At 36.7% G+C, this 20,657-nt stretch overlaps 1 protein-coding gene across 1 annotated transcript in view; it reads left to right on the top strand.

Moving 5' to 3' along the window:
• KCNH7 (potassium voltage-gated channel, subfamily H (eag-related), member 7) overlaps window positions 1-20,657 on the top strand; it is a 245,497-nt gene that overhangs the window by 175,196 nt on the left and 49,644 nt on the right. Inside the window, exon 7 of the mRNA XM_009325389.1 lies at window positions 18,570-18,995. Coding sequence (XP_009323664.1) covers window positions 18,570-18,995 — 426 coding nt within the window. The remainder of the gene's footprint in view (window positions 1-18,569; window positions 18,996-20,657) is intronic.

The following is a 20,657-nucleotide window of genomic DNA, read 5'->3' as shown; positions in this document are numbered from 1 at the left end:
TTATTTTCAAAGAAAAGAGAGAATTCCTGAATACCCATAGATTAACACTGGCAACAAACAATGGCTGGCCCAGTTAATAAACTTATAAATTACTGATCACTTTATTGTGTTAAGAAAAACTGTTTTGTGGCCCTTGGTCATTAATTGGATGTGAGGAAAAATTTCTTTACTGAAAGAGTGGTTAAACATTGGAACAGGCTGCCCAGGGAAGTGGTTGAGTCACCATCCCTGGAGGTATTTAAAAGACATGTAGATAAGGCACTTAGGGACATTGTTTAGTGGGCATGGTGGTGTTGGGTTGACGGTTGGACTCGATGATCTTAGAGGTCTCTTCCAATCTTAATGATTCTATGATTCTATGATTCTAATGTTCAGAGATTACTGATCCCCTTGAAATTCATCAGTCAGTTGAAATATAGCATGTGGTTGAAAGACTCAATATGTATCTGTTGTTTATGATTTGTCTCAATAACTGACTTACAGGAAGGTAAAACTCTATGATCTTTAAATTTTTTTGAAATAATACTTTTCAAAACAGTTTCATCATCCATCCACCTGTAGGAAATATATATACCCAAACTGGTTATATGGCTGATCAAATCATAGAATCACAGAATACCAGGTTGGAAGGGACCTCAAGGATCATCTGGTCCAACCTTTCTTGGCAAAAGCACAGTCTAGACAGGATGCCCCAGCACCCTGTCCAGCCAAATCTTAAAGGTGTCCAATGTTGGGGAATCCACCACTTCCCTGGGGAGATTATTCCAATGGCTGATTGTTCTCATTGTGAAAAATTTTCCTCATGAGTCCAATTGGAATCTCCCCAGGAGTAACTTGTACCCGTTACCCCTCATCTGTTCCACGTGACTCCTTATAAAAAGGGAGTCTCCATCTTCTTTGTAGCCACCCTTTAAATATTGGAACATGGTGATAAGGTGTCTCCCCTAAGCCTTCTTTTCTCAAAGCTGAACAAACCCAGTTCTCTCAGCCTTTCCTTATACAGCAGGCTTCCCAGTCCTTTGGTCATCTTTGTGGCCCTTCTCTGGACCCTCTCCAGCCTGTTCACATCTTTTTTGTATAGCTGAACACATTATTCCAGGCGTGTATACTCCTGACAAGCACTGAGTCAAGTGGGATAATGACTTCTTTATCTCTGCTGGTGATGCCCTTGTTGATGCAACCCAGCATCCTGTTGGCTTTCTTTGCTGCAGCAGCACACTGTTCACTCATACTGAGCTTGTTGTCCACCAGGATCCCCAGGTCCCTTTCCACAGAGCTGCTCCCCAGCCAGGTAGATCCCAGCCTGTGCTGCACTCCTGGATTATGTTTTCCCAGGTGCAAGACCTTACATTTGTCTTTGTTGAACTTCATAAGGTTCTAGTTAGCCCACTCTTCCCGCCTATCCAGGTCTTCCTGCAGGGTGGCTCTCCCTTCCGGTGTCCACTTCCCCACTCAGTTTGGTATCATCAGCAAACTTCATCAGGGTACACTTGATCCCATCATCCAAATCACTTATGAAGATATTAAACAATGTTGGGCACAATATAGATTCCTAGGGGACCCCACTTGTGGCAGGTTGCCAGTTTGAAAAGGAGCTATTTATGACCACCCTCTGGGTGCAGCCTGTCAGCCAGTTCCCCACCCACCTCCACAGACCACTTGTCTAGATCGTAACACATCAGTTTCTCTAGGAGGAGGCTGTGGGAAGTCATATTGAAAGCCTTGGAGAAATCCAGGTAGACAATGTCCACCGCTTGCCCCACATCAACCGAGCAGGTTACTTTGTTGTAGAAGGCAATCAGGTTTGTTAAGCACAGTTTGCCCTTGGTGAATCTGTGCTGGCTTTTCCCAATCACATGCTTCGTTTACTTGTGATAGCCCCCAGGAGGATTCGTTCCATAACTTTCCCAAGGACTGAAGTAAGACTGATGGGCCTATAATTTCCTGGATTCTCCTTTAAGCCCTTCTTGTAGTTGAGGGTGACTTTAGCCTTCTTCCAGTCTTCTGGGACATCCCACGATCTCCATGACTTCTCAAAGATTATGGAGAGCGGCCTCGCCATGACGTCAGCCAGCTCTCTTAACACCCTTGGGTGGATATTGTCAGGGCCCATCAATTTGTACGGGTCAAGCTCCTGTAATAGTTCACATACCGACTCTTCCTTCACTGACAGTGGGTCTGTGTTTGCATCAACCTGAATTTTTGTTCCCAAGGCCTGCAGCCCAACAGTGCTGGTAAAGACAGAGGTGAAGAAAGTGTTGAGAACCTCTGCCTTCAGCATTGTTGGTGACTAATTCACCTCTCCTGTTTAACAGTGGGCCAATATTTTCCTTCTGTTTCTGCTTGTTGTTTACATACCTGAAGAACCCTTTCTTGTAGTTTTTGACATCTCTGGCCAATTTCAATTCGAGATGAACTTTTGCTTTTCTGACAGCATCTCTGCACACCCTGGCAATGCCCTTGTAGTTCTCAACAGGTATTCATATGCTTTTCCATCTCTGGTACGCTTCTTTTTTGGTTTTGAGCGGGAAAATGATAAAATATAAATAAAATTATATAAAATATAAATTAAATTATATAAAATATAAATAAAAATGATAGATATATACCTTGACGGGCTACACAGTTGATTGGAAGATTTTAATCTGATTTGCAGACATGCTGAACTCCCACAGCTCTTCTGAAAGTGGAGCTCTCAGTGAAAGGCGGGCACGACAGGTATGAAGTGATAGACCTTGTAGTTTCACTGCTTGTTTTTGTAATCTGGCCAGACTCTATTCTGTCAGCCCCAAAAGATTAAGAAATAAGTAACAATATCCCCCAAGGCCAGGCTCAGCTGTTGATATAAAAAGAACTATTATATGATTGTGACTTCAAACTGACCTTCAGGTTTTTAGGCCAAAAGAAGACTTGCAGCATCTAGGACAGAGAGGGGCAACATAAGACCTAAAAATAAACCAAATTATTGAGCTATACATTTTCAGCAGTCTGATTCAGCTGACACACTGTGCTGTTTACAACATGCAATAACTCACACAAACAACATTTCAAGGCTGTTCATTTTGGAATGCAAGCTGACATAAAGCAGAAAATTCTGAATTAAGGAGAAACAATTTTGATATGTCTTCCAATTACACAGCAAGGCATACATATAATAATGAAATTGGGGGGTAAGCAGAGCCAACATTCCCTAGTTACTGTATAGAAAGTTTAAATTATTTGTTTCTGCTGAAGTGAGAATCTTCTTTTTTCTATTATTTGCTATTCCTGTTCTCAATGACCAATTGACATAGCTTATACAAGAATTATTCCATTTGTTTACAATCATACTTAGCACTGTCATGTAATAACATTTCATCTTTTATTGTCATTATATAATTGGGCTTCGTAATTGCTATAGATGTAATTATAGAAAGAGTATAAATGTGTGTAATTTCATTATCATTTAGAAGGTGTGACACACCTGTGTGTGAAAAGAAGAAATGTAGAGAACATCATGGTGATGGCAAAACCAATAAAAATACCCCAGCCTCAGGGTAGTCATTTATACCTGTGCAAAGATGTCACCAAAACTGGAGTAGGCTCTTTTGCACCAGAGCAAGTAGCTATACAAAATGCATGGAAGCAGAAAATAAAGCCCACTGTTTTGATCAATTTCAGAAGAAAACACAGCATTTTCATTGGAATTACTTGCTATTGCATCAAGTAATAAAATGGCTAATTTAGTTACAGATTCACAGCAATTATGAAAGAGAAAATATTCCTTGACGGTGATTGTTTCCAGTAGAGTCTCTTCTCTTTGTGACAACTGAATAGGCTAAGGCATCTGAACTGCTGCAGTGCTTTGAGAAGATTTCACAACATATGGTAGAAATGGAGCAGGCAGAAAGCCCAGCTGCTCTGAAGCATGTAACCTGGATGCATCCTTAATTAGTCCATGTCCTTCCCCCAAGATCTGCTTTTCTGAGAAAGGGATTGCCTGATTTTGCTGAGTTGGAAAAAAATATCCAGTATCATCTATGAATTATAATTTTGAGTAATCAATGTTTTGTGTGATATCTTTGTTGTTACTGCATTGAACCAAATACTCAGTGATCTATTCTATGATGCTAACATGGAATGGAGCATATGATTTTTTTTTAATACTCGATTGTTTTCCAAAGCAACATTCTTCTTTTGATGCTAATATGTGGGGGGAAATAGGCAGACACTGGCTTTCAGGCTGCATTGTAGTTTGTTCTGAAAATAATGAATTTGATGAATATGTTGAGGGTGTAAGAACTAATGCCCTACAAAGCAAGTAAAACTGATCAAAGCCAAGGTGTAGGCAGCACTTAGGCAAACCTCATTTCTCTAGACTGGAGCTCTAAACCCCCAAACTCCCACTTCATGGTGGATTGACCTTGGAAGTTCCTAAACTTGGTAGGTTGCTCAGTTAAAACCAACATTTTTGACACCCACCAGAACTGTCCCACCATGAACTGCAAGAAGTCAAGCCTCTGCTCACCCCCTGTCAAGCCCCACTGAGATCCAGAGAACTCACAGAGTCCTCTGATCCACTTGGCATGCACAGCCTGAAATAATACCTTTCACACATGCAGTTAAAGCTGCCTTAAAACAGACATGAAAGGAGTCATAGTCTCTCTTTTACGTAACCTTAGAACCATACAAAAATGTAGTGTGGAAGAGACCTCTAGAGGCCAGCTAGCCCAACCTCCTACTCAAAACAGCGTAACTTCAAAGTTAGATCAGAGTCAGGTGGTTACCATGTTAACTCAGGAAACGGCTTCTATGTTTAAGTCAGCATAAGCATATATTTCCCCTGAGAAAATCACCCAGCGATAGACAACAATAGCAGCTGGTGCGCAGAAAGAGGGAGGGAAGAGGGCAGGAAGCTGTGGATCTCATGGGCCAGAAAGAGTTGGCGTTTTACAAGGAACATTGCTGGTGTAGCTAACATTTAGGGTGCTCACTTAGAAACAGGCAGTCCTGGGTTGTAGTCCCAGAGTATTTTGCCTGTTATCCTAAATGACCATCTGTTAAAAAACCCACAGAAATAACCCTGGGCACCAGGGACTCAGACTCAGGACTCCCTCCCTCCCTGTCTGAGTGCCCTTACCCTCAAATGGTCTGGATTCTGAACTCTGTTCTAGTGCTAAACACCTCACATGTACGCACTGTAGTACCAATGTTGGATCTAGCCACAAAATGCCATAACCTGGGCAGGCAATATTTAGCATTTACCTGAAATTACATATTCACCCCTATTAAGAGTCATTTTCATAGACAAAAAAATGCAGGTATGTTCAGCTGACAATTTAATACTAATTTCTTGCAAGTAACGGGTTTCCCTTTTAGCGTAATACTAGCTAATACACAAGGTGAAAAACTGGTGGGTAATTTGAAAGATTAACTTTTTCAAGGAAATAGTTAAGTTCCCACACATTACTAATGAGAGAAGTTGATGAATAAACTAAATGTGAGAGCAGAAAGTTCCTGCAATTGGCAGCTAGTAAGGTGATGATATAACTGGTGATAATTATAAAGCAGTTTTCTACTACTGATTAGAAATCAAGTGGCCTTAAGCATATAAAGGAGAAACAGCAGCAAGTCTATTATTCTTTTGGGTTGGGCAGGGGGTAGGAGAGAAGCATGTGGATTGGTTGGTTTTGATGTATTGGCAGCTGAGGAAAATATTTTCTGGTTAGGGTTTGTTAGGGTTTGTTAGGGTTTGGGATTTTTTTCATAGGATTAGAAACAGTAAGAAAAAACAAAGACCATTAAACCCAGTCAACACAGTATGTTGTTTGATGAATTCTGAATGCCCTCAAAATTAATAATCCAAATGAGAAGGTCATTCTTCTCATCTATTATCTGTCATGTGTTAGAACTTGGATAATGCTTTCAGCTTGTAACTGGTAACAGGATCAATAGAGAAGTGCGTACCCAGAATAGTTCAGAGAGAATGCTTTTCAAAAAAAAAAAAAAAAAAAAAAAAGAGGAACACTCCTTAAATTATATTGAAATATCAATAAAATCACAGTAAGGGAAAAATCAGGAACCAGCTGTATGAATCAAAAATCAAAGGGTCATTGAATCCCAAATGTTATGTTTATGAAACAGTGTGCTAATCAGTGTGGTAAGATGTAGTTGCAAAGCATTTATTAAGCTTTATGGGTGGTATAGGTGATACTGAGCATAAAATTAATGAGCATAGCACAACAAAAATCTCCAGAAAATATTTCCTAAAAGTGGCTAGTTCAGGCCATCTAGAGTGTAGAAATATACTATAAAATTCAAATCTATCTGAAATAAAGTACCTAAATTGCATTAATATTTAGTTGATATTCATAGTACATAGAGAACTCAAAGAGTTTCTTCTTCCTGATATCAGGGTGGCCTTGTATTAGATTTATCTTAGATAAGTCTGTTTTTCTTTGACAGTTGAATAAATCTTTCATTGTAGCACATGGTGGAATCGTCTTTAAGGTACTTTAGGTGTATTTTCAAGCATAAGTTTTTATTTAAAGAATTGCCAATTTTACATTAAGGCAGCATCTTTTTAAATATGAAATTGTAGTAACTACTTTTCATTTAATATCTCGGAAGCTGGCATAAGAATGTATGTTCAGCTCCAGACAGCCTGTTCAAAATACTACTACTAATAAATGAGAAAAGTTCTTCATTTCACAGCTTTGCATTTTTTTCAAATCTAAGTATCCATCTTCTTTGAAAATGTTCCACTTTCTAAATGAATTCTATTAATTATGAAGAAACCTACTCTCTTTTGAAACAAAAGAACTGCTGTATAGTTTGGTCTCACATCTGTACCAATCTGTTTTGTTCAGAGAAGTTTAGTTTCACTGGGTTTGTAGGAGCGTTAACAATGGAAGACTATAACCAAAGGAAAGGAACACCTTTTGCTGCAGCTTAGTCTCTAATGATGTTAGTTGCTGGGTTTGGAAGTGAGCAAGAAATCAGTGCCTGCGGCTCATGGTCATCCTGTAGAACCTGTTAGAGGCCAGCTAATTTATTTTGATGAATTTTGTTAGGATAGCATGCAGACCGCAGCCTCCTTCCAGGTTTTCAAACAGAGCTTGAAAAATAAGTTTTGTATAGGATAGTAATTTCCAGATATATTATGCTGTCTATTTTCTCTCTTCTTTACACCTACAATATCAAGTAAGCTAAGGAAACTGCAATAGTGAATGACCCATTCTGCAGTTTATACAATATGACAAATTAGTCAATATATCTAGAAAACAAAGAACATTAAGAACATTAAAGCTTACAGTCAGGCCTCTATCCTAGGCATTTTTTCCACTGGATTGAGCTTCTGATGCCTGCAGTCATACATGTGATCAGCCATAGTACCAAAAAGATTTCCATATCTCCCTGGTTAAATCCATAAATAAAAGGTCCTGTTCCCTCCTGAACATGAGCCTCAGTTAACATAACACAGGCAAGGTAGAGCTTCTCAAGGAGTTATTTTTGGCTCGCTGATGCTGTGCTATCACAACATTTGTGTTAGAGTACCAGAGTAGCTAGTGAAGAATCATCATGAAGGTCCTACCATGTCTTGCCACAATTCCCCAAAACCAAAATATGTTTTTGCATCAGAAAAAACAGAAAAATATCTAATGTAAGATCCAGATACTGACTGAGGAAAGGCAAGTTTTTCTGCTCAGTTCTCCATGGTCACAACTCCACCCTTTTTCTCTGCCTAACCAGTATGAATGGAACAGATAGCTCTAAAAATCTGGATTGTGCTTTTACAGGTTGTTTTTGCTAGTGAAATGTGATTTGTATCATCACATTTTGTGTACATGTGCATGCAATCTGTTCTATCTCCCCTTGCCAAATGGCTTTTTGGTTGGAATGTTACTGACCAAATTTGGTAGAAGGTTGGGTAATGCACTAAACTTTTCTACAAGTGGTGTGAAGACAGGAACCTGGGCAGAACGCTGAGACTAAATGTCTCCTTTAAGAGAACCAGGCTGGCAGATGCTCATTAGGCATAAACACTGGAGAGCCACAGGGGAGATGGACGTTTCTAAATGAAGCTTTTCCCCAGCTACCAGAGCAGTTTCAATTGCAGTTCACACCTTTTTAAACACTAAGGGGTCTAATTACAAAATGCAAATTTTCTAGAAACTAAAGTTTGCTTATTTTGCTGATTATGGAAAAAATACTTGCCATGAAACTGAAAGTTAAACTTAAATATGAATATATGCATAAGGATTTTTTCTCCCTTTCTCCTTTACTCCTGACAGTTATGTCAGTAAGTACTGTAATCATAGACCCAAACTATGGCTGTATCTGCTTCATTTTCACTCCATGCATTTCAGATATTCTTACAGTTTTTATGCTCTTCTTTAGCTGCATCAAAATGTTTGGCAGCTAGCAAACCAGTCTAAATGGATAATAATGGAAGATACATTTTTCATAAATATTGTAAGGAAAATGAGATAACATCAACAAGCACAATATCGACTTTGTTTTGTTGTCATGCCATGAACAAATGATAGAAAATATCTTTTAGGTGACTAAAAACCACAGCAATAATTTAAGCCCTTATTACAAATGTGACCCTTGATGTTTTGTTGTCAGACATATAAATGCTTGTTAACAGCTTAGTGTTGCCAGAAGAGCAATGGATAACTCACAAATTCTTTAGCATTTTGAAGGATAGCATTTTCTGTCTTCTGAAATAACACCTCATAGTGAATTTTAAAGAAGAGGGTTACACAACTTTTAATACATATTCTGGCGTTAACGTTTGCTAAAAATAGCCAGTTATTAATATCTCCTTCTTTGATAATCTGCATATCACTAATTTAAGATTTAAAGTTCAGTAAAGCACACTCAATAAATCTGCATGCTTCTAAGTGTTGCTCTGATGATGCATTACCCCCTAATATGAAAGTAATTACATACTGACTGTCAGGAAGAGGCTCCTGAGGTTTAAGATCTATAAGCCATTTCTTTTTTTTTTCATGGAAAATAATGGATGGAAAATTAACAATAAAAATACTTCCTCTCTTCTAATATCTATCTTCATGAGAAAATAAATGATAGGTTAGAGATAATGAGTTTTCTAAATTCCTACATGTATTCAAGTTTGGTGAAGCAATTTTCTTTGACAGTAACATCCACAGAAATATTATTTCCATGAAACCTGCACAATTTTACGGAACAAACATGAGAAGGCAGCTGTTCTACTGCTTTAATTTCATGGCATACATAACTTTCCTTGACAATTTGAAGATTTTGGGTTACTGTGTATTTAAATATCGTTAGCTGAATAGATTTACCTAATAATAATTTGATAGTCTTATGAAAATGTGGCACTTCATGGCCTCGGTCCTGTAAGGCACTCAGCACTCCCAGGAAGTCCCAGTGCTCTCAAATCTGAGTTGGATTTGAAAGTTTTCATCATCACCGAGGAAGGATGCTACCCTACCAAATGGAGACTAATTAGACAAATTTTCTTGAGGTATCTTTGTAAATCTTTAAGACCAAGAATAGTTTTGTAATTCGCTTCACATGGAAGGTCAAATTACTTGATAATAAGGCCTACGTCTTTGCTTTGCATTGCAGTATTGATTGAGTTCTCTGATGTACTATTACATTTCTGGAGATTTCGGTGTTCAAGGATATCATTACATTTATATAGTGCAAGCACTAGTGCGTGTCCAGTAATTGTTCAGTACGGCTGCTATAATTTCAAGGCATCAACCCAATCACTGTATGCAGATGAGTCATGTCACTGATGGATACATATACTGTGTGGGTGTGGGTTTCAGCCATGGGATCAGATCTTAAACTTGTTCTCTGTTTCATCATATGTTTTAGATGACATAATGTAAAATATTATTGCTTATCTAAACACCACGTTCATGAGTATAATGAAATGTATTTTAATGACAGCCCTAAATAGGAAATGTGGAGAGCAGAGGAGAAAGATAGACAGAGAGATCATTTTTAATTCTAAAAATACTAAAATACAAATTTATGATACACGGAAGGAGAAACACCAAGTAAAATCTTTTCTGCTGTTCAGGCTGATCCTTATATATCTACCCCCTTTTACAGCTATACACTCTAATTCATATATGTGTATCATTTTTTGAAAGTGTCTTCTAAAAGGCTTTCCATTTCCAGCTCAAATGCAACTTTCTATCACAGTGCCATTAACATTGAAGCTACAGAAGACTTAAAAGTTAAAACTTCAGCCAACAGGGACAGCAAAGAGCCATGTAAAACTCTGTTGGCAGCATATTACTTGCTCTGTGTTGTTTCCCACAAGCCTTCCCAGCAAAGGCTGGAAAACAGCATTTCTCTCCTCTCTTGGAGGAAACAAGCAATTTGAAACAGGTATTTTGAGGTAGGCTTGCAATGACAGTCTTTCCATCTGGAAAGGCTTGCAGCTTCAGCTACACAAATTGTACACATTACAGTGCAGGAGATTAAAGAGGAATCAGAGCACCAGAAAGCAGGCATGCAGGCAGCAAAATATTCACCTGTACCAGTGAATCCATATAAAAAATTTCAAAGATGGAATTGTAACTAAACTACCTACGGCAGAGATAGAATGATTCAACCAATGTAACTTCAACACTTACGGCAGCAGTTTTACACTCATAGGTGCACAACACCTTTTTAAACCAATGTCAGTCTCTATTTCTTGTGGATTTTCCATTATCAAATTAGCCATTTTTATGGCAATATAAACAGAGGTTGTGTCTAGGTCTCAGTTAGAATTTTTCTTAAATTTTAACACCACCAAACAGCATTAACGTTCAGCTTCACTGAAATTTTTTGGACATTTATTATAAAAATTACTTAACACTAGATCAAATAGATTCCACATACCACTTAATACTTACCCTTTTTTTTCTTCTTTTGCACTACCTCATTGCCTACCAAATTGCAGCTGCTCCAGAATATTAATTTAGTGAATATCCAAAAACCTTTCCAGTGTTTCTGCATTGCAGTTAGGTTGAGAATGCCACAAAGTCTGTCTTCAACTAACTCAGAAAAGCTTTATTTAGTGGCAGACTGACTTCTGGAACAAAAATGATTCAAATACACTCAGATAAGCTTTGAGTTTTTCAGGTTCAGCCATTAATAACAAAAGTGCTGTTTCAATGCCTACCTAAAATTACACTCAGAGAATATGTGGGCATAGTCTAAAAAAAAAAAAAATCTATTGTGCTATTTCTGACCCTGCAAACAAAGAAATATTGAGCCTATTGTTTAAATAAGAAAGGTTTATATCCTCTTGTATCTGAAGTACCAAATGGGAAACATATAGGACAGGCAAGGACAAGTCATATTTTCACAGAGCAGCAGATTTTCTTTAACAAAAGCTTAACTTAAAAAATATGGAGTCCATTAAAACACTGTGTTATAAGATCTCATGAGTATACTTCAAACTGTCTGATAGAGAAAGTTAAGTATCAGCATTATATACAAATTGTCATACTACATAATTTTAAAGCATTTAATACAGAGAAAAGAGTAAAACAAGAAAAGTATTAACATTCCCCACCATTAGTATTTCTTGGTTAAGAAGATGTTCTTTAATAGGTATCCTTTGAAAAACATGTAAAAATATCTTTTAGATGTAAAAATGCCTTTTAATGCTGATGTGTGAAAGCAGTATATAATGCTGTGTTTGGAGGGCGCACTAAATCAAAAGCACTTCAGCTTTCTTTGAGTACTGGTGTAATCTTGCTCGTTGTTCATGTCAGCATCAAGGAAGACGATCATCAAGATGAGTGAAATATGAAAGACCATTATAGTCTTCTGGGGAATTAGGTAACGCCTACCAATCAGGGAGCAAATGTTGCTTTAATTTCCATTTGCTCAGTAATACTTGTGTCATATTTGGTTTTAGGTCTTTATAGATTCAGACATCTCTTTAGGAGGTCCAGTCTGTAGGAGTCTCACAGTAATGGTATGAATAGAGAAGAAAAGGGAAGAGATGTCCTTGCTAGTTATAGCTTGGTAGCTTCAGTAGAACTAATACACAGGAGAAAAGAGAGCCAGGAGAGGTTACATCAAGAGAAGACAGATCCACAAATCTAATAAAATCTCCAATGCAAAATCATATCCTCTTTTAAAGCTGAAGTAATACTGCTTCATTTTTTGAACTGCACTATCATTCAGATTTAAGGTCTATGGTCATGATAAAAAGGGTTAATTATTACAGGAATATGGCTTTAGCTTCTGTGTCTGCTTCACATTTCGCATTTCTTTTGTTTTCCCAGTTTTTCCTGTTCCATACTGTTATTTGCCTTGCTAATGAAGGTTTGAAAATGGGTTAAAAACTACCTGTTAAAAGGAAGAGATTGTACTCAAAATCTAACAGGCTTTGGATAATATTGGCAGTGTTCATTCTGCACCATGAGCTGCATCAGAGAGCAAATAGGAATAGTAACTTAGGAGATGCTACCTTCCTTGATTTCCTAGTCACCAACAATAAACTTGTACAGAGTTAAAAATGCTGCTGGGAAGAATTTTTAATCCAAATAGCTTTTCATGTTTTTGTCAAATTACTTAGAGGTCATTAAGATTAACCTAGCCTAATCTATGGAAACCTCCTATAAAAGTGAGAAGGGTATGAATGTTCTCATGTCACCTCTTGACTATGTTCTTTGAGAAAACAGAACATGCTTTACATTTCATTCATGTAGTCACCTTCCACTGTTTTACACTCAGGTAACGAGTATGGATGATTTTGGCTTTCTGATTCAACTTTGAAATATATTTGGATTAGAAGATCTGAAAAGTCAAAAGTTCTTCCAAATTCCTTCCCTTATTTTTGGCCGGCTACAATAATGTCTACAATAGAATTATCCTGGTTCCATTATCATCTTGTTTACATTTTCATGTAAATTTCATATCTTGGCTGCTGAGTACACTTTATACAATGAGAAATTTAAATCTCTACTCATAATAAAGATATTCGAGTCTCTCAGCATACAAGGAGCTGACATTGCTGGATTTGCTACAGCTTCCCTGACTTAAAGATGCAGGAGTGATCATCCATTCATCTGTCAAGGCTGTATGCCTAGCAGGAATAGGACTGAGCCCAGGAAGATATTGGCAAAATAATTTTTCATGTCATATAGTATTTCCTAGAAATAAATCATTTTAACATTGTATTTCAATTTCCATAGTTTTACACAAGTTGTTTTATGGGTGAGATAAATGTTTATTTTAAAGTCCTCAAGTAATTTGGGACTATATTTATAGTTTGAGCTTTATTAAATGTTTATGAAATTCTCTTAACATGAAAGGTGCTATGCAAGAGCTAATGTTGTTCGTACAAGCTTTACTTTATTTCATCTGTGGCACAAGCTGCAGTGACAAACCAGTTTTTAGTACTGAATATAACTACGTCATTTGAGTATACAGTCCATGAGAGACACACTTTGTCATGAGACATAGGAAAGTATCTTTCTGAAAAGCTAATTTATTAAGCTTTGCACCCATCAAACTTCCATATCTACCTTTTGCATAGATATACGCTGTATCCATCCACCTTACAACTGTTGGGTTTCCCCCCACCCCATATATGTATTTTGCCACCTGTAAACATTGTTCTTTGTTGAAATTTTCCGGATGTGCGGTAGTTCTGTCCATGATGAAAGGTCTCACCTAGATTGTGAGTATGCTACATATGATTTGTGTGAGTGCACATTAATCATGTATCTGTTGTCTGTTTGGAAATATACAGCACACAAAAAAATGTGAATTCTTAGTGAAAGTGCAAAGGCTCCAATGCCTTCTGAATAAGTTGCTTATAGCATCTGGTCCATGCAATCGCAATATGCTCATAGAATGAGTTCAGTACTTTCTTGAAGGCATCAGGCATGCTTTCTGGTTGTTCTCTATGTTCATGTGCTTAGTTGCTTGAAGAACAACCGTGGTCCAGCATATAATAACCCTACCCCACACTTCCTCTCATGCAGTGCTAGAGTAGCTAGGAAACCGTACTGTAAACGCATGCAGTGGTTTGACAGAAGTATTTCTTTAACGATTCATGGTGGTATTTGTAACAGATGGCTTATCATTTATTATTTCTGTTATGATTCAGTAGTACACTATTATGCTTCTTTACTTTGTTTTTAGTTAGTTGGTTTATACTGTATGCATTTGCATTCTTTAATAAATTCAGATTGAAAATGCCTCAGAACAAAACTTACGAATATACATGAGATACATAGCAATATGGGTCTCTCAGAGTCTCTTGAATCTGTACAGTTTGTATAACAGATAACAAAAATAAAGCGTTTTCATGCAGAAAATAAAAATAAACTGGAAAGTGTCTCCATTAAGTTATAAATTCAAAATTAAAAGGAGAAGAGGACAAATATTTGTGTGAATTAATCTTAAAAATAGAAAGAATCAACTAAATTTAGAGTAGTAAGAATGATAACACACTGCTGTTGCATAACAGTTTCTATGAATGCTTTCCACTCATTATCATTTGCAAGATGCTTTCAGTTTAGTAGGTAAATATTATTCTCCCTACTTGACAGAAGTTAGAGAGGTTAAATGTCAGCTTGCCTAAGATCACTGAGAAACTCAATGGCAGATACCAGAGTATAATTCCCAGATCATCCAACATCTCGCCTAGCATTTTGCCCACATATTCTATTTTACAGAAGAAATTGTACAGGGAACAATCATTGTGTTTCTCCAGGAAGCGTCAAACACTGTTGCTGCATGTGGTGCTGTAAAGCCTGTAACAAGACTCCCCTACACAAACCAGTTATCCAGTGAAGCATACGGCCAATGTGCTGCAAAGCACATCAGCCCAGTTTGGCTCCTTGACACTTCACCAAGAAACACTACGTAAAACAAGGTCTTTTGAACACAACACAGGGCAGAAATGTTATCCAGTACCAGACAGGTTTTCTTGAGGTGAAAGATGTTGGAACTGTCAAAAAAAAGATAACACCACAAACAGTGTAGCCCAGTTTAAAGTTATAAAGGCTTACTGATTTTTTTTTTTTTTTAATTAATTGTCACCTGATAGTACCTCTGGTACATACACTTCCTTTCTCCTTCTGCTTAACAGAACAGCAGCCATTAATAAATTTTCATTCTTCTTCAATATCTTTTCATTCCATTTCAGTGAACTACTGTTATCTTTGAGAAACTAAAAGCTACCGAACACTTCAGAAAGATAAATCTGTCTAAAACTGTGTGACTTTGTGACAGTTACTTTGATCTCACTCCATATTTTTCTGGGTGTCTGATTGCAGCCAGAAAATAATAATAAGTGCCACCTTGAACTTGTGATCTTAGAAAGTGAACATATGAACCTAAAAAGAGCAAAAGATGTTCACCAGCCCTATCTCTGTGAAACACCTGAAGCAAGATTCTCAGAGTCAAAAAAAGTGTTTGAATTGCAGCAGCGCCGGTTTAACAGCAGGTGGGATAAACAGGAACACACAGGAAAAGTTGGATTTTAGAACAGGGTTCTTTACTCAAAGGCAAAATACAATGCAGTTTATTTAACTTTGAAATTTTCTCATTATAAATAGAATAAATCTTATCACCTAATACTGCTTGTAAAACACACCAGTTATAAATACATTACTGCTTTCACCAACAAACTAGTGTGCGATAGTATTTCATCAAGGTTGAATACCTCTAAAATTTTTTTAAGAGAAAATCCATTGCAGCTAGTATGACTCGCTACTTAGCAGTATAGTCTTCTCTTTAGTAAGATGCAAGGAAGCTTGGCTTTCTCATCATGTCATGTCCCAAGGTTCAGAGACTTTTTAACACTCCAGTACTTTAGTCTTGACCCAGTGCTGCTCCTTACTCTTAAAAACATTTCATTCCCTCAACCACCTGTTTTACAATCCAAACTGTAAGGAGAGTTTCACTGTCCAGAAGAGATAAGTTAATAAAATGTCTTTTCACTAACAATGAATTTGTCAACATCTATGTTAAGCAAGTAGAAATAGTAAAGGTCTTTTGAGTGGATTGCTAAGTGCACTGAAGTCTTCCATCTAGCCAAGATGGCCAAGATTGGCCAACACCAGTACCCAAGCCTTGCAAGGATGTCACACAACAGCAAAAGGATAAATTCACCTCATATTCAGTCTCTATTGAAACGGCCAACATGAAACCAAATAATGTGGTTTCATTTTTTTTATGTATGTGCAACTGTGATTTTTTTATTTGAGAAACAAACTCCCATCTTCTTTCTCTTGATCCAGCAAGCAAAAATAGTTATGTAATGAGTGTTTGTTTTCACCTCCCATTGCATGGGAGTAAGTAATGCAGAAATGTAGAGTTCTATATCGCATTATGAATATGAAACTCACAACCATCAGTCAGCCTCTCCTGTTGTGTGTGTCTAAGAAACTAGCACGAAAAAGTTGGATCCATTTTTGCTATGATCACTTTTATACTGCTCTTTCCTTATTTTGCCCTATTGGGGTTTTGGGTTTTGTACTCTTCGGTTTCACCTAACTCAGTCTAAACCAACCTAGGAAAAAATGCAACTAAAATGAGAATAGGAGCCAGACTTCAGGGGAATAAGTAAAATTCACATTATGTGTTGCTTTTAAGTGAAGCACACTGGCTGGAATTTTCAAGCAACTGCAAGAAACATGTGAAGTAAGCTTTATTTTTGTTGCCTAATCCATTTCCTTCATTGTCTGAAAATCCAGCAGGAGAACACTGATATAGATTTTATAAATAGCAGCTCCCTTGCCACATATACTCACACTGCTCTCAAATACTAGAAAAACATTCTTGTCAACTCACCAGGTGAGGGTCTGAAAGTATTAAGACTGCTTAAGAGACTAAGCAATGCCTATGCTTCAGCTTGCTGTCAGCTAGTGTTTTTAATGCATAAAAAAATAGCTAGCACCATTAAGTGCAAGTCCTAGTTACCATATAAAAAATAGATGAACAGCCTTACCATCACCTCAGCATGGTGCTTAATGGCTACTTGAAGGTACCTTATAATCTTTTGGATGGCTTAATCGTTTCTTTCTTCATAGTTCAAAGGAGAAGAGTGGTTATTAACCCTGGTGTTCTCACAACATTTTTGGAGTAGAACTTCACTGAATAAGAAGTGCCACTTAGATAACTAAGGATAGGATCTAAGGTTTATACAACACTTGCTTTTGGAAAGTTAAACAGAAAGGAGTGTGCTGACCCTTATAATCTTACAAGATTATGTTTGAGGAGCATGAAATTCCTCAATCTTGAACAAGCTGACATCTCAAATCCCAAACTACTTGCTGCTAAACAAAAAGCAAATAAAAGCGGACAATGTTGCTGACGAGGTATTTCTCCTTCCAGTCATCATTTCATTTCGGTATAATTATTCCTTTTAATTCTTTTGAAAGGTCTGATTTTCTAAACAGTATTGTTTTTAATTAGCAGGGGAATAAGGAATAAGTAGAAGTAAGTGGTGGAAAATAGGTATAAGATTTCTTGAATATGTCACTTGCCCAAATGTGTAGAAACTGAACGTTGTCACCATCTGCTGTTTGTTCATTGGTCTGTGTAAAATGAAGTGGTGATCTGAGTCCCGTAGGATTTGGAGAGCACTTGCAGCACAGAAGGCAATAATTAACATCATTGCTGACAGTCTCTATACACCAAGCATTGAATAGACAAAAACATAATTTACCTTCTTATCCTTAAAGGTTTTGTTCCTTCATGTCAGAGTTCAATCAGACTGGAGGAGCAGCCAAAGGAAATTTGTTTTATCTGGTGTCCACACTATGCTTGTTCTTCGCAACAAAGCAAACATTCCAGCTTCTAGAGCCAGCAAATCAAGCAGTGCATACAAACATAATCCCTTCCAAATAAAATTGAAATCCAACTTAGATAATACCAACAGATAAAAAATCCACACTTGTAAAGGAATGATAACAAGCTTTAGGAATTGACAAAAGTAGAAGTGAAGCAAAAGGCAATACTTCTGTGGTACCCTTCTTTGTCACACCTTTAGCTGTACTAGAGCTATAGCCTTAGTGAAATTTGTCTGTGCACTAAATTTTTCCACACCACAAAACTCAAAGTAGAGATAGCTGTCAAGGGCACTCACAGATCTTTTTCTAACTTTTTTATTTGTGGTTGCCTAAACATTATCTAATGAGTGTAGACTCTTTTGCAGTGAATTTAAGCCGATGATAATATGCTTTGGGAGAAAAACACCACATTACTGCAAGAAAAGTCATTCACTGGCCAGAAACAGGCTGGCAAGGTTACCATGTGGTGGATAAATGAATTTGATGACATGTTTAATTATGCAGATTTGCATACCAGACATGCCACTTAATGGTTGCTACAGGGAACAAGAATCAACCTACTGTGTAAAATTGTCGATGAATTTGTTGAACCTGGCAAAGATCGTGAATTTCACAGAAGTTTAGTTTGCCAAAACACCAAGTAATCGAAGCTTAATCCTCAAAACTACAATAAAGTACTTTTTAAGTTTGTCCTGTATTTGCTAATTTTACTGAAAATAGGAATAGATACACTGCCTGATTATTGACATGGTATATTTCTTATTCTAGGTTCTATCCTTAGGGGCTGATGTTCTACCAGAATATAAACTCCAGACACCTCGCATCAACAAGTTTACTATATTGCACTATAGTCCTTTCAAAGCTGTCTGGGACTGGCTCATTTTGTTGCTGGTAATATACACCGCCATATTCACCCCTTACTCTGCTGCCTTCCTTCTGAATGATAGTGAGGAACGGAAGAGGAGAGAGTGTGGATATTCTTGCAGTCCACTGAACGTTGTAGACTTAATTGTGGATATTATGTTTATCATTGACATTCTAATAAACTTCAGAACAACGTATGTAAACCAGAATGAAGAAGTGGTAAGTGATCCAGCAAAAATAGCAATTCACTACTTCAAAGGCTGGTTCCTAATTGACATGGTTGCTGCAATACCTTTTGACCTGCTGATTTTTGGCTCTGGTTCTGAAGAGGTAAGCCTAAATGAATAAGAAATCTTAGATTTTAAGTTTTGACTTTACTACAATAATCTGTATATCTTAATATATTTTTTGCTTGTCAGTTAATAGGATGTTTAGTAGTTCCACCCCATCTTTCAAAGTTAAACTAAAATTAAATATTCCTTAGTAGAATAATGTAGAATATTAGCTTTCATTGACAGGACAACAAGTTGAACAATTCAGCTAGTATTTTTCAATTATACCATATTTGAGACTATCTTTACAAATAATGAAATAAATATATCGTGTATGAAGAATTTGTTCAAATGCTTTTATTTATGAACTGCTCCTTTGATTTGCTGCTTGCTTTGTAAAAACTGCTTATAATGCATGTGTTGTGTTAGCATTAAAGCATTAATATAAATTTTCTCTGTTCAAAATCTTTAGATCAGATGTTTACTCAGTGTAAAATGGATTAGTTGTAGTGTAAACTATACCAGTTAACAAAAAGATTTGGCTGTTGTCTATTTTATCAAGAATATGGACAACCAAAAGAAAGAACAAAGATTATACAGGGTTAAGCTTGGAGACATGACTAATGTCCTCACCCTATCTGTACAGTAGGTTAAAAAAATGTTCAATATATACATTCAAAAATTGCCCAAAGGTGTATAAAACATATGCTATGTTCTGGATGCCTGACCCAGTTCTGCCTCCTGCCAAAGAATTTTATTTAATTAAGAAGGGCTAAAGTTATAACATATTTTTTGATGAAAAGTGAACTGACAAGTAGAGAATTGGGTTTTTTTGTGATGCATAGAATACAACAGTTAAAAAAAAAAAAGCAGCAAACCAAGCAAAATAGGAACCATTCACTTTTCAAAGGACACAAATCCATTTCTTAAAATAACCATTTTACACATATTGACATATGGGAAACTGACAGTTTTGTGGACAGTATATGTATCTCATTAGTTGAGAAGAGAAAGGTGAAAACTACAAATTAATCAACAACCTTTAGCATGAAAATTTACTAATCTGACTGTATGCCTCTGTGTCACAATACAGAGAATGCAAAAACATTTTCATGTTAAAATTAATTCATTTTTATTAAAGTCATTTGCTGTGACAGCAAATTTTTTTATGTCCACCCCAAAAGCCTGATGTGAATTCTGAGCATACCCTAGCTATCCTCACAATTTACATCTAAAACTAATTAAGTATGCCTTTAAGGGTCAGTATAAAAAAAAAGGCACATACCTACATGCACCTTGAGAGTCTTGTGAGCATATTCACTCTTAAAAATTTCAGAAGTAGGATGAATATCAGTCATGCTTTTCTTAAACTCATTTTCTTAAATTTTATATAATGAAAATGTTTTCCTATCTCCTCTACTTCCAAAAAATCATTATAATAATGTGGTCTAATTCAGCAGTCATAGAAATCAATAGTAATGTTCCTAATCAATAGTGATATTCCTACTAATTTAAACATGAGCATACACACTCAAGGTAAATGAGGAATCTGGAGAAACATGTAGGTAATAGCATGCAGTGGAAATAAGTTTTCTTAAAGGAATGCAATAAGAAGAGAGAGAGTAACATAAAGGACAGAGGGAACATGTTAATAGTTCTTTTACCAAAAGAGAACTTTTCTATTCAGAAGGTGACTAAAAAGCCCAGAGATTCAAGAGAA

This window comes from Pygoscelis adeliae, unplaced genomic scaffold (genome assembly GCF_000699105.1).
Source record: "Pygoscelis adeliae isolate BGI_AS28 unplaced genomic scaffold, ASM69910v1 Scaffold106, whole genome shotgun sequence".
Taxonomy (NCBI): domain Eukaryota; kingdom Metazoa; phylum Chordata; class Aves; order Sphenisciformes; family Spheniscidae; genus Pygoscelis; species Pygoscelis adeliae.
Note: the sequence above shows the minus strand (reverse complement) of the source record. Positions and strands in the feature narration are given on the sequence as shown.